At 35.3% G+C, this 15,474-nt stretch overlaps 1 protein-coding gene across 1 annotated transcript in view; it reads left to right on the forward strand.

The window, feature by feature from the left end:
* LOC144434832 (WD repeat-containing protein 90-like) overlaps window positions 1–14,791 on the forward strand; it is a 28,048-nt gene extending 13,257 nt beyond the window's left edge. The window contains exons 15-39 of the mRNA XM_078123342.1: window positions 189–310; window positions 870–986; window positions 1,510–1,745; window positions 2,268–2,407; window positions 2,869–3,127; window positions 3,528–3,695; window positions 3,984–4,112; window positions 4,485–4,621; window positions 5,423–5,469; window positions 5,955–6,089; window positions 6,511–6,527; window positions 6,936–7,109; window positions 7,427–7,604; window positions 8,223–8,426; window positions 8,714–8,955; window positions 9,322–9,466; window positions 9,868–9,991; window positions 10,534–10,711; window positions 11,416–11,538; window positions 12,188–12,401; window positions 12,818–12,948; window positions 13,286–13,462; window positions 13,557–13,679; window positions 13,893–13,977; window positions 14,497–14,791. Coding sequence (XP_077979468.1) covers window positions 189–310; window positions 870–986; window positions 1,510–1,745; window positions 2,268–2,407; window positions 2,869–3,127; window positions 3,528–3,695; window positions 3,984–4,112; window positions 4,485–4,621; window positions 5,423–5,469; window positions 5,955–6,089; window positions 6,511–6,527; window positions 6,936–7,109; window positions 7,427–7,604; window positions 8,223–8,426; window positions 8,714–8,955; window positions 9,322–9,466; window positions 9,868–9,991; window positions 10,534–10,711; window positions 11,416–11,538; window positions 12,188–12,401; window positions 12,818–12,948; window positions 13,286–13,462; window positions 13,557–13,679; window positions 13,893–13,977; window positions 14,497–14,651 — 3,760 coding nt within the window. The 3' untranslated portion in view covers window positions 14,652–14,791. The remainder of the gene's footprint in view (window positions 1–188; window positions 311–869; window positions 987–1,509; window positions 1,746–2,267; window positions 2,408–2,868; window positions 3,128–3,527; window positions 3,696–3,983; window positions 4,113–4,484; window positions 4,622–5,422; window positions 5,470–5,954; window positions 6,090–6,510; window positions 6,528–6,935; window positions 7,110–7,426; window positions 7,605–8,222; window positions 8,427–8,713; window positions 8,956–9,321; window positions 9,467–9,867; window positions 9,992–10,533; window positions 10,712–11,415; window positions 11,539–12,187; window positions 12,402–12,817; window positions 12,949–13,285; window positions 13,463–13,556; window positions 13,680–13,892; window positions 13,978–14,496) is intronic.
* The last annotated feature ends 683 nt before the right edge of the window (window positions 14,792–15,474 follow it).

Here is a 15,474-nt window from a genome sequence, read left to right on the forward strand (position 1 = left end):
ATCTAGTGACTCATAGTGACAATGCCCCTTAGGTCACTTGTGTTTTCCTTGGTTGAACGGATACAAATATTAGGGATGTTCTTACCAGTACTTGCATAATGTTGTATGATTTGTCTCCTACATGCATAGATGTGTACAAACCTACAATTTGTATAAAGAATGACAACATGTTCCTGATTGTTTCTTAGGTATGCCTGCACCAAGTCTGGACATATCTTTGAAATAGATTATGCTAGAGTATCTATAGTACATGTCAGAAGATTACTGCCTATTGACAAGAGTAAACAGGACAAAAGTACATTTCATTCAGGTAAGGCATACAGTATTGGTTGCAATAATAACATAGTGTTTGGTTTAACCTGAAGGTAACCACAGATTCACCATTTGGCAATGTTTGATAAACCTGGCACTAGAGAGGAGGGAATCTAATAAACGTGACAGTTTCCCATGCATGTATATATATATACAGGGTTTAGAATCCTGGTACTGGAGAGGTTTAAAGTCACTGACTACAGAGAGAGAGAAATTGATCAAAGTTAAACTGTTCCTAAATTTTCCTAATTAAACAAATCACTGAAATGAATTGTGAGATATAAATTATGGCACTCTTTACAAAAATAGTTTTCACACGGTCTGGCATATTGGTTGAATATTAATTGTATAACACACTCAACAAATAAACAAAATCTTGCTTTGCACATCTCATCAAAATAGATATAATCTATAGCCCCTGTGGCTAACAGACTCTTACTTGTTAGGAGTAACTCCAAAATATTCTACAGTAAAATATTCTATAGTAATGTGCCAGAGAAACAATATGATACTAGATAATTTATAAAAGGAGCATGTTTTTCATTCATTGATTTCAGGTATTGGTATAGCCGTCAACTCTATGTGTGTCAATCAATCCTTTTGTGTGACTGGTTCTGATGATGGATACCTCAGACTTTGGCCTCTGGATTTCTCTAATGTCTTCCTGGAAGCTGGTAAGTAACAGAACAGTATACCTACCTATATAGTAGGTTAAGAATACAGTGGGTAGTTGAATGACACTTCAATATTTCTCTTTGTTTTCTATAAAGTACTGTCATGTAATATCATAAATGCTACCAGGTACTAGGTGGCAATATTCTTGGTGCATTAGTGATCTTGACCATGCTCTTGATGCTAGAATAGGTGACAAGCAAGTCCAGAAGGAAAACTATGTACACAAAAGTTTGCTATATTTTTGACAAGCATTGAAATTGAACTTTGCATGAGAAAAAGATCACCAGAGTGTGCCCTCTAAGCCAATTTGACGTGCCACTGATGCACACAATTTCTAGTGACGCTTCAAAATTTTGTGTTCCTCTATCTCTTACTATGTGGTGACTCACAAGAAATGCCAATTTTTCCCATTATGACTCACAAACAAAATTTGGCTATCATTAGAGGGCAGACTTAAGATCACCAATCCTTATTAGAAGAATACATTGCCATTTATTGTTTTACATGTACATTTCTCTCTAGAACATGAAGGTCCTGTCACTGCAGTGGATATCACAGTAGATGGGTTACAGATTTTAGCTGGTACATCAACAGGTAACTTAGGAGTGTTGGACATATCTACTAGAAAGTATACAACTATAATGAGAGCACACACAGATACTGTAACATCAGTGTCAGTGGATCCACTACGACGTCACCTAGCAACAGTCTCTATGGATCATACCATCAGAATCTGGGATATGGACACACTACAACAGGTAACAAATATGTATAGTTATCATGGAACTTATATTTGCTGATTTGGTGATGCTTTGTGAACAGGTTGAACCCCCAGTCAAAGTTTTTGAAACTTTTTGGGTTGATTTTGTTGAGACCACCCAGTTTACCTGTTTGATTTTAGGGAAGGTATAGATAAGCTATCAGCTAACCTGATGATGCATTGTGAACTGAGCAGAAGCTAGTCTAAGAGGGTTTTTTAATCTTTTTAAAATTGAATTTCTGTTTAGGCCATCCCATTTTACCATTTATTTTCATGAAATGTATAGCTAGACCTAAACACCAAAATTCCTGGTAAACCACAAATGCACTCGCTATTACAACCAAATCTTAGGAAACCTACTTTCTGTCCATTATATTCCAACTTAGCTGTACCCCGACTAGTCTAACACAAAACTTAGCTGTACCCCGACTAGTCTAACACAAAACTTAGCTGTTCCCGACTCTAACACTGAATGTGATAAGCCAAGTCTTACCAAACCTACTTTGTTTTTGTTTTTCAGTTATTTGATTTCAGTGCACCCAGAGAGTGTCCCTGTGCTATAAGTTACCACCCTACACTTCAAGTCTTTGCCTGTGGTTTTGACAATGGCTGTGTCAGGGCATTCAATGTGTCAGCTACAAGTCTGCTAGCAGAACACAGGTACTGAACTACAGTATAGTATCTACTATGATGCATATTATACAAGAACTTTCATTCACCACACTGCAACCATCCTAAAGGGGCTGTGTCCATAGTCATGTATTAGGAGTGAATTGCTGTAAAACAATTCTTGTTTACTTAAGTTTTCATTTTTTTCAAGTGCAATTTTTGTACAAATAAATTGTTACGTGAAGGCCACATTTATAAAAGAAACAAATGGATCCTGAGTTTTAGTATGTTGATGTTTCCAGAGGAAAGACATGCAGAGGAGGCTAATTCTCTGAATTATAAATGAAGCAATTGTCTGGAAATTGATCATGGCTTCTGTTAGGAATTCTGAAATCCTCTGCAACCATTTCAAGTAAAATAATTCTTTCAAGTATTCAAGGAAATAGACATGAATGTAAATATGGGCCATAATTTCACTTGATCATAATTTGTGATCATTGCATGTCTTTCAGACAACACCATGCCAAAGTAACTGGACTTACTTTCTCACCCAATGGAAACTACCTGTATAGCTGTGCATCAGAGGGTTCTATTGCCCTTTATGATGTTGAGAGTGGATACCATCTGATGCGGTTGCTAGGAAACACTGTAGCTAAGGGTGACAACTATGCACCTGATGCCCTATCAGTGAGTGGTGATGGTCATCACTTAGCCTTTGTTGGACCAACTAAGTACACTGTTAGTATTGTTGATGGCAGATCCTTAGATGAGGTAGGTAATACTTGCATCATACATTTCAGTCTTAATTCTCTCTCCCTGCAAAATATGTGTTGTTAAAATCTGCTGGGAAAACTTTGGAGCTAAAGAGGGAATCTTTGTTACTGTGATGGCCAGACTTTATCAAAAAACTATTTCAGGTTAGCATTACATTTTTACAGAGTTTTAGAAAATTTGGTCCTGCACAATAGACATTTAGAATGAGCCTATTTTCATTTTTATAGTCCTAGATTGTTTTGTACTAGTACTAATCCAGATCATAACATTCAAATATTGGATTTCAAATCTTTATTTAGCAGGCACTGGCTGTATATGTTATGTATTCAGTGTTTTCTATGTGGCGACAGTTTATAGGATATGAAATGATTGTACTCATGTTGAATTAACCCTTCAGGTTGTAAGAGTGGACATTACATCAATGAATGCTGAGATAGATAATACAACATTGGACAGTGCAGTCAAAGTATGGTATGCACCAAAGTCTGTTAGACAACTCTTAGTTGTTACTTCTTCTTGTCGAGTACTCAAGTTAGATGCCAGAACTGGTAGACTACTGACTGAGGTAAGCTTCAAGATTAAAACACTGGATCACATTTCTGGCTTTAATTATGTTGCTGTACTTGACAACTGGAGAGAGTTCCTGCTGAAAAACATCTAAAGAAAAACCAGATAATCTTTTGAAAAAGTTTGATAACGTGGTATATTCTGTACAGTCTGATTTACCGTCTGTTTTCTGTTGTACTTTCTGTTCAATGGTTGTTGGCCGTGTCTTATTTGTACTTTTGTTGTTTTGTAGGTTGGTGATAGTAGGTAGCTAACTTGACAGATGTGTGTGTTTTGTTTTGAACAGGTATCTAACATCCATCGTACAGATTGTACATCTATAGACGTATCACCAGATGGTAAACATTTAGCTTCAGCTGGTGACAAAGTTGTCAAGATCTGGGATTATCATATGAGATTGGATCTTAACTTTCAGGTAATCACCAAAATATCAACTTCTGACATGTACCTTTTAGCCTTTTGTACATTTTTTGTGTCGTTTTAAGTTTTATGTATACGTTGTTTTCCTTTTTTAAACCGAGCTGTAAGATGATTGTTCTTTTTAGACTAGGCCAAACAATAATTATCCAGTGTTTGATCTAAGATTTGTAAAATGGAGGACCCTGCTCATCAAAAAAGGGGCCATTCCAAAAAAAGGGCCATGAATAATTATGATAATTTGAATAGTCTTAGGAAGTGCAATAAATGCCAGTCACTATTGGTTTCTGGTCAGTACTCAGAAATAAAAATTGTGAAATCTTGATGATTATGAAAAGTGATAACTTGTCTGACTGTGTTTATATCTTAGGTCTTCATAGGGCATTCTGATAATGTACAGAAGCTATGTTTTACACCAGACTCTCTGGCTTTGGTCAGTGTTGGTGAAGCTATATTTCTGTGGGATTTCTATGGCAATGGTAGAGAACAAGAAGAACAAAGGGTAGAGTAAGTATTCTACTGTTTACCATACTGTCATAATTCTTTGGCCAGAAAGAAATCTAGACAACCCAGGCCAAGGCATGGTTTTGTCAGTATGAACCATAGCTAGTTTATATAGACATCAAATCAATCAATGATGTTGAACAGTTGTCAGATGACAGTAATGTACAGTCATGTATGTGTCTCTCTTTCAACCAGCATACAATAAAGTGATTGACATACAGAATACCTGTCATTTTTGAGTTATTTAGTGCAGGCTGAGAGTCTGCTGAGAACCAAAAACATGTCATTCATATCTTTACTTTGTGGCCAAGTTTTAGATGCAATTTTTACATTATAAACACATCAATCAAGTATACTAGTATTATTTATTACCCGGTAATATGTCTGAATTGAATTGAATTTATTTTCCACCTGAAACATAGATAATAACAATACAAAAGAAAATATCACTAATAAGAAAATGTTCTGGTGAGGACCATGGAAATAGTTCACTTGAAACTAATCTGGTCCACGGTCCTGAGAAATAAGTATGAATAGGATTATCACATTTTGTCATATACATGTATGTGAAGTTCATAGAAGAATCCTATATGTTAAAATTATCAATATCTCTGTGGTCTACCCTATATACACATAAGATAAACATGCTGTTTCTCTGAAATCACAAGTAAATTGGTAGATGGAGTGATGTTCCCCCCTTAATAGAAATGTGTATATCCTGGAGTGATGTTCCCCCTTTAATAGCAATGTGTATTTCCTGGAGTGATGTTCCCCCTTTAATAGCAATGTGTATTTGTGTCTTAGGGGAAGATCAAGACCAAGAAGTTACTTGACTGGAATTGATGATGATGGTAAGAAATTATCATAATAATTATACTGTTTAAACTCTGGTTTTAAAAGAAGTAGTTAGTAAGTGGATGTCTTCAGTCCACGTAAAACCTTTAGGAGAAATTCACATCTTTTTCAGATGTGAACCCTTTTGTACAATTTTAGAATGTACATGTATTGTGGACACAATCTGTCTATCCACCCATTTAATCACAAATCCACCCTTCCATCAACCAACCAATCAATCCATCCATCCATCATGCTATCCCCCACCTCATCTGGCCATCCATCCTTCCATCGGAACCATCCATCCATCCATCCATCGGATCCATTCATCCTTCCATCCATCCATCCATCCATCCATCCTTCCATCCATCCATCCATCCAACCAACCAGCCAGTCATCCATACATCCATCCACCCAACCAACCAGCCAATCATCCATCCATCCATATGCTACTCCAGTTGGAAAAGAAAGGAATAATGTGTTATTGATTTGACAGATCCAGGGAGAGAATCCATCTTCAAGACTCCTACAAGACACAGTCTAGAAATGACTAGAGTGAGTCCTAGGAGAGGTGTACCCATAGCAGCTACTCAGGACAATATAGATGATATCAGTGATCTAAATAACATATCAGGAGGTAAACAAACAAACAATTAAGATTCTGTACTCGACCAATGACATTACATTGTGATCCATCACTTTGTTACCATGACAATATAACAGTAGATTGCAATACTTGAATACCACAGTATATAAAAATGTTCGTAGTGTTATATTTTTACATTTTGTGAAACCCAGTTTTTGAAATTTGGAAATAAACATAAGGATGTATGCAATCTAGACCTACAAGTTAAGTGTATGATTTTAGTGTAGTGACAATTTAAAAGTGGTTATGAAGTTTAAAATTAGAATATTAGTATTGAACAGTTGTTCAGTTAAGAAATATTACAGGAAAGATGTTACTGCAACAGTTCTCTTGGTTCATTGCAAGGAGAAAATGAACTTGACAGTCTTGTAACTATTTGTTTATATTGTACACATTGTGTTTGAATTGTTAGATGAAGTCCAGCATGAAGTGTTAATTGGACCAGATTTGGACGATAAGATAAATGATGATGATGATGATGATGATGATGATGATGATGATGATGATGCATCAACTGATGATGTACCTGTAAGTATACATAGAACACAGATTTATACAATGAATACTGGAGTAATGTTTTAGAAATGCACCCTCCTTGTGTTTTGCAGCAAGTTATTTACACTGTAACCTCTTTCTAGTGAACTCTTTATGTAGTGAAAATACTGTAATATAATACTGCAAACAGTGATCTCTTTACACATATATAGACAGATTTATACATACCTTGTCATAGGTTGAATTCTGTGCTATGACAAATATATGGTTTGTCATCACCACAATTTAACAGCTGTATGTTTGTAATAAAATGGTATTCATTTTGATTGTTATAAATAGCAGATGACAGTAGCACCAGCAGAGACATTGGGTAATAGTTCTAGAGTTAAACAACACAGACAGCTGAGATCACCACAAAAGACAGATGTCTCACTGACTAAGTCATCAGAAATGTCTACTAAACCTCTGGTTATGAAGCACTTTAAACAGAGGGTAAAACAATCACAGATGGCACAGGTGGGTGGTTACTGTAGATATTGTTTATGTGTGTGTGTGTGTGTGTGTGTGTGTGTGTGTGTGTGTGTGCGTGCGTGCGTGCGTGCGTGTGTGTGTGTGTGCGTGCATGCATGCTTGTGTGTGTGTGTGCATGTGTGTATGTGTGTGTGCATGTGTATGTGTGTATTTGTAAGTGAAATCATTGCAAAACACAATTTAACTCGGACAGTAAGCCAAGTCTTTGATGGTTTTTCCTGTATTCTACACACATACCACTCAAAATTTTACTATCTGGACTAAGTCAATGGAAATAACACCATATTTTTCTCCCATTTTAGAGGAGGTACACAGCACCCCCACAACAAGCAGGTTTAAAACTAAAGTCAGTGATAGGTTACAATGGCAACGGTAGAAATAACATGGTATGGCATCCAGATTCTGGTCTCTTTGTCTACTCTAGTGGTTGCATCATTATTATAGAAGACTTGCATGCTGGCACTCAGAAACATCTCCTTGGTAAGTGTATAATCATGTGACATATAAAACTTGACATGTAGATCTCTCTCAGAGTGAAGGGCCATTGTGTGCTATTTCTCACAGTAATTACATTATAATATATACATGTCATGTAGATAGATTTAATACTCGCAGCAGAGTAATGTGAAAAAAGTGTGTAATTGGAAAGATTATGTACAAAAGTACAAGAGTACAAAACACTGAAAATATAATGTATTTTAATTTGACGTAATACAATACTAAACAAATCTTTTGAAATTTCTTGTATATTACATATCCGTGATTGTGGGACATCTAGGTATTTAAATTTGATGAAAAAAATATTTGCCCCCAAAACACCTCTCAAATATGAGTTTGAAAATTGATTGTACCATCAGCTAGATTTGTCAAATGTAAGAAGTGTTCTGTGGAGATTGTTGCAAAATATTAATGATTTTTTTTATTTTCACTATAGTTTGGGTTTGTTTTCACCACAGTCACACTGACCCTGTACAAACATACAGGGAGTGACCTTAACTTGACCCTGTACAAACATACAGGGAGTGACCTTAACTTGACCCTGTACAAACATTCCAGGACTGGGGATATAATGATAAATTGGATTGTTTGCATTGACAGGTCACGTAGAAGAGATCTCTACTATGTGTTTACAACATGATGCCCAGGTTGTAGCTTCAGCTTCCGGTGGTCATGGATTGACAGCTAGTCAGATATGTTTATGGGATGTACAAGCTGGTATTTGTAAGAAAGTCTTGTCCTATCATGAATATGATGTTGTCTGTCTGGCATTCTCCAGAGATGATAGGTTCCTTGTGTCTGTAGGTATGTATTACATACACTCAGTTCAACTCTACATGAATCAATGTACTGATTCTGTTGGATCTAGAAATGGATAAAATAAATGATTGAAAAGGAAAACATTACACTTTTGTAACCATAACAACAATTAATAACCAAGTATTTGTTGTTATTATTTTCATGAGTTGTGAAATTGATGTTTTTGTCAGTATTAACATATATGTCATGGTATTGTTGGTTATCATGGCATGCTTGTAATTATAGCAGTGAGTTCAGAGAATTGTTATTTATTTCAATTTGATCTTACTTAGGTGACTATCGTGAACGTTCCATTGTGGTATGGAATACCATAGATTACAGTGTGATTGCTGCCTCTAAGACAGCTGTACCAGTTCATGAACTTCACTGGGATCCTTACTCAGCCAGTGAATTTGTGTCAGTGGGGTCAAAGGGCACAGTCTTGTTCTGGTTGCTGGATGAAACACATCAAAAGTGTAGTTTAAATGTCCATGAACCTGATGTACCAGAAGAGTTATTGGATACTAAACATATGGTCAGTTGATATTATACTCATTGTACCAGAAAAATTATCGGATACTACAACGTGTAATTTCTTCAAAATATAAGCTTGAAATATGATAGAATGTTGATCTATGTAACGTAACATTTATTGGCTAGAAATGCTCAAGGTTTGATAATGAAGTTGATATTGAAAATTGCTTTGTACAAATGATATGATATGATATGATATGATATGATATGATATGATATGATATGATATGATATGATAAAAAAATCATACTGCACCTAGTATCCAGCAATAATGTTCATAATAATATCATGAAGCTCTCTCAAATAAAGTTGGTCTAAGTCAAAATATTGGTATGTAAAGATGTCAACTTTGTATTTGATGTAACAGGTAATCAGTGAGATGGAGTTTACAAGTCTAGAGTATGGTGGTGATAGTATACTATATGTTGGTACAAATACCGGCGTCTTATCAGCCTGGGATACCAAACATAATACTTGCTTTATGCACTGGGATGCTGACACTGCTGAAATTAGTAAGTTTACAAAACTCTTATAAGGTTTTCAAGATCATTCAAGGGACAACTGTGTTGTTATTTAGTAGTGTGTAGTCAAGAATGATTACATTTCAACTCTTAAATTTGACCTAGATTTAGTCAAACACTTTGTGTCATATTTGATGATGGTGATGTATGCATTTTGTATGCCTAGTTTCAAGATGAGGGAGACAGGTCTGGTTGTAAGACAATGTAAAACTAGACTAGTTAATATATGTAAACTATTCCAAACTATGATTACAGTTTGCAAAAACAAATATGTTTGATGATACCAATGTTCAGGGATTTAATGTTCATAATATTTTCATATAACTACATTTGCTGTAAGAAATGTCAAAATTATAATGATAATAATAATATTTGTGGCGTTTCCCCATTAGCTACAATATGCTGCAAGTTTGGTAGCAGTCATGTTGTAACTGGTAGTGCATCCAGAAACTTGAGACTGTGGTCAGTCTATGGTATTGGTGAAATGAGACTTAACCCATCCAATCTGTATAACAGGTACAGTATAACATATTGGGTTTAATAAGATTCGTTTGTCTGACATTAATATTAAGCAAGTCTTAGTAACATGGAGGGTGTTACGATCCACCTATTAGAATCTAGTTTTCATATTTACAAACTTGAAAGTTTCTATACTCTAGACCAAACTTAGAAAAATTCAAGTGTACAACATGTATAATTAATCTTTTGAAAAGGGAAGAAAAAACAAGAAATACATTAAATTCATCAACAGTGCTGTTATTCAGCATATCATTTGTCATTCAAGATTAACATAATTCTGAAAATTTAGCATCCTTATTTTGGTCTGAGCCTCTTGCTTGAGTTCACATTCCGTTCTTGTAACAAATCATCTTCATAACACAGCAGTTGTCCAATTTAAAGATCCCGATAGTTTTATCCCATGTGATACTTCTAAAGATCATAACATCAACAACATATCAAAATTTCTTTATTTAATTTATGTTGGTTTGTTAAATTTGATCAGAAAGTTCAAAGTGTTATTTTGTCACCTGACTGTTCCTTTTATTTCATGTTGACAGTACACCTGGTAAAGGCTTGGTGATGGAGGATGAGATGTGTCTTGATGGTGGTATAGTGTCTGCTAGTTTTGATGATACTCTAGATATGGGTATTGTTGGTACTACAGCAGGTACACTATGGTACATTAATTGGATTGAGAGAACCAGTATCAGACTTGTTAGTAGTCATGTGAATTTGGTAAGTCTCATTATAGTATTAAAATTAATGTTTGTTGTCCCAAAGTTTTGCTGATGTCTGGTCAGTATCATCAAGGATGTACTACAATGGAATCTATTTTTTTTACTCTGTTAGTAGAAATTTTCTTTTGTAACTATAAACTCAGAGTCCATGGACATTCTAGCAACTATGATAGTATTGTTAGAAAAATATCTGACCTCAAAATATGTTGCTGTCACATGCAGTATTAGACCGAGATTACTAAAATTATTTACATTGTAAATTTTTCATTTCTATAAACCAAGAATACAATGTGGTAATACAATGTTGATGCTTGCAACACTTTCTAACCAGTTGTTATGTCAATACGGTATCAAGAAATAACTCAGCTATGCATTCCTCAGCTATGCATTTCAACCACTACTGTGGTGTCCACAGTATCAAGAAACCCGTGAAATAACTCAGCTATGCATTCCTCAGCTATGCATTTCAACCACTACTGTGGTGTCCACAGTATCAAGAAACCCGTGAAATAACTCAGCTATGCATTCCAACCACTTCTGTGGTGTCCACAATATAAAGAAATCTGTGAAATTACTCAGCTATGCATTCCAACCACTACTGTGGTGTCCACAGCCGTTCTAGTGATTTGATATGTGTATATGGTTGTACATGTAGTAGTATTGACACAGTAATCAGTTGAAATTTGTGTATATCTCTTACAGGTCAATGACATAGTGTTTGATGAGAGTGAACAGTACTTTGCAAGTTGTGCTGATGATGGTAGTTTGAAAGTTTGGTCAATAAACGACATGGAACAGAAAATACAGTTCCAAGTATCCGATCAGGTAATGACTGCTAACTGCATTCAATGAAAATAGACTTGGTTGGTTGCCAGAGAACTATTTCCATGGACCTCACCATGAAATCATTATTACATTTAATGATGTAATCTGTTAGTCTGAGTTTCTGTTACACATTGTATTTGTAGTGGAATACATTTTCATTTGTTTGTTAATTTGGAGAGTGCAAACTTAAGACTTGTTACCAGCATTGACTTAAATTTGGCATTTCTCTCTCCTACAACTAGAGTACAAATATTGGGTACCAACCAATACATGTAGATTGTGTAACTGATTCTTGACAGTTAAATTATCTAGTGAATGCAACTTTTTAAAAAAAACTGCCTTGTCCATATAACTGCCTCAGTATTCTCCCTGAACTAAGTCCTCTCGTAAGTTGATAAAATCACTCTCGTAACCCCTTCATTTAATAAACAGACCATTAAAAGTTGCCTGAGTTTAATACAAAGCAGTCACCAGCCCTAAGATGTCCCCTTCTTCATCTCTAACTAGCAACTACTGGTTAATACCAGTCTTTTAGTATTCCTGTGGACATAATCTGTGAGAATGTCATTTCTGATGTCTGATACTAATGATAATATAGAGACATGATAGAGTGATGGACCATATTTTGATATGTCTTTGTTTTACCTAGGCTTGTAACTGCTTGGCATTCAGTCCAACCAATGGAAGTGAGTTAGCAGGCCAATCTCAAAGAGGAGATCAAGAACCATCATCATGGTTACAGAGGGTGGTAGCAGGCTACAGTGATGGTACCATCAGATTGTTCGATTTAAATAAAGTAGATCTGATACTGAAAATGCACCCACACCCTGTAGCTGTTACTGCCATTTCATTCTCATCAGATGGTAAGTTGATATTATACTCTGAGTTTCAAATTAAAGATTAATCAAATTTATGTAAACGTACAGTGTTTTTATACTAATGATTTGGAACCCAGGTAACAGGGGTAATTGGGTAAAACTTGCATGGATATTGATATCTTATGCCATAATTTTGGTGGGGACAGTAGTTAACTAAATTGGGTATTTAGGTAGATTTTACCACGCATCACCCTCAACAAAGATTAAGTTAATATTTCTGATTTACTTTTGCTAAGAGTGAAGTTTGTTTCCATGTCATATAGATATTGATATTTGTTGAATTCAGATATGTTAGAAATCTTCATCAAAATTTTGTGTGACAGTACTTTGACATATTTTATTTAACCCTGAAACCATGAGATTTGAATTAATTCTTTGACATATGTTTTTTATATATTCAGGGAGAGTGATTCTGTCAGGGGGAAGTAATGGTTTGATTGCAGTAAGCAGTCCAGCTACTGGTATGACAATTAGAGTCATCAATGATCACAAGGGTGCTCCTATTACTAGCATAGATGTAGCACCACACAAGGTATGTACTCTCTGATCAGTTCAGATGAGTGATGTGAACATTTATGGAGTACATAAAAAAATGTAATAATCCATGTTCTTGGAAGAGTTATTGTGACAACTAGGAATTCAACAGTTGGAAGACATGTTGAATTGTTCACATTCGATGTTAATTTGTTCAAAAATGGCACCTTACATACTCTGTTGTCACACACTCAATAGATTGGTTTACCTATATGCTGTCACTATGTAACCTAATATTGGTGGTTCAAACCTGGTAGAAATACATGATGTTTTGCATAATTGTGTGAATGTGTTTTAATCATCATTTATCATGTATTTGTTGAATTCTTTAACAGGATGTAATTGACAGTGGATTCCCAGGTGTGTCTATGTGGTTGGCTGCCAGTGCTGATAGGAGAATCAGTGTGTGGACTGTTGATTGGTCTAAAGACTCCTGTGAATTGATGGACTGGCTGTCATTCCCTGCACCAGCAATTACTCCAGATGGTACAACTATTAGGAGGGGTGATATTGTAAGTTGGATTTCTATTTCACTGACACTGCATTTGGTCTTTTCAGTTTATTTGAATGGATAATATATAATTATTACTTCATTTTGTTTTCCAGGCTTGCTTCAGACTACTGCCACCTACATTGGCCAGGTTTTCACCTAGTGAACCAGATGTCATTCTTTATGCAGGTTATGGAATGCAAAAACATGTCAGTTTCTACAGTATGTCCCAAAGAAAGGTTAGTTGAAAATAACATGCATTATGAATTGTAGCATCATCATGTATGATAGTTTGTTAGTTTGGACTACCACACATGTTAAGAGTTGAGTACATGTATAGATACAGCATTGGTATGTATGTTGTTGTGTGTAAAATGCTGACAGGTAGATTTGTTGACCAATAAAACCCTACATGTAAATAATACTGTGACTCTATCTCTCCTTATCTGTAGGTGATTCGTACAGCTGCACTAACACACTGGGCAACAAGTCTGGATGTATCTCCATCAGGTCATGTTATAGCATGTGGAGCTAGTGGTGAGTTGTCTACTACATGTATATTCAAATATTACCCAGCTATATAAGTCCCTCCTTCTGCTGTATGATATAATCATTAGCAGTAGTAAACAATACTTTGTCTTTCATATCTCCACAAGTTGCATTTTTCCTTGGTTTTTAAGCCTCCTTTACTCATTTATGACAGTTCCAGCTATATAAAACTACCATACCCCTTTAACAAATCAAATATATAGGAGGTTAAGCATGAGGATTAAGCTACATAGTTAATAGAATGTGAATACTATGTAATATTTTATAAGAGTGCAACAACTTATAAGGAAGTCAAAATGGAACCCAAAATCTTGAAAAACACACCACTTCACTTTACAGCGACAAACTTCATTGTTTTTGAGGCCTTTGCATTTCCTTGGTGAAATTTTGAAAAATTGTCTCAAAGCAATATGATATCATAAATAAAGAATGGAGTAGATCGTTGTTAGTGAAAACTGCAGAAATGTATGATCTCTGCTAATTGTGTTGATATCATTTCTTACACAGAGCGTTTGGTAAAATTGATGGACTACTACGAAGGCAGTTTCCAGGACTTTACTGGACACAATGATGCTGTCAATATTATTTCCTTCTCACCATCAGGAAGGTTTCTATTCAGTGCTGCACATAATGAAATTATTATGTGGGAGTTGAATGTCTGAATGAAATGAGGACGTTGAAATGCCTGACAAATGTCATATTGTAGTTTATACTGTATTAAATACCAACGGCTTCTATATTGTCAAAATTAACTGGTTATCAGTTTTTGCAATGTTACTACTGAGCTGTAGATATTCATATCAATAGCATTTTACTGGTTCAAAGATGTACTGTGCAGTAGAAGGGGGAGGGGGTAGGATTAGGGGAGACAGATTTGATAGTGGTGTATAAATGTTGTATTCACGCTATCCTTAGTTCCCTTTGTATTAGTTATGAATTGTGTATATATATATATGCATAGGTAAAATGTTACATTATGTTGATTTGAGTTTTACATTGCAAAAACATACAAATTTATCAGTTGATACTGAGATGTAATTCTAATTTAAAGCATCCAGACCGAATATAATTTCAGTTACAAAATTTACAAATTATAATTCTAAATTACTGAACAACTAGTACTACAATGGAAACTCAATACTTCTGTCTTGCATTATGTCTTAGAACCAGTACAAGTACACTCTACTTCTCTGTTTTATTGACTTTTATATCCAATTGAGTTTATCAGTCTGTTAGAGAACACATGTAATTATATCTATCGCCTCTCTCTTTGTGTCTGTCTGTCTGTCTCTGTCTGTCTGTCTGTCTGTCTGTCTGTCTGTCTGTCTGTGCCTCTGTGTATGTGTCTGTGTGTGTGTGTGTGTGTGTATTAGGATGTATGTAGGCATACATGAATGCATGCATTTATGTATGTATGCACATGTACATATGTATGAATGAAGGGATGGAGGGATGGATGGATGGATGTGTGTGTGCACATACATA

Source organism: Glandiceps talaboti, chromosome 5 (genome assembly GCF_964340395.1).
Source record: "Glandiceps talaboti chromosome 5, keGlaTala1.1, whole genome shotgun sequence".
Lineage (NCBI taxonomy): Eukaryota > Metazoa > Hemichordata > Enteropneusta > Spengelidae > Glandiceps > Glandiceps talaboti.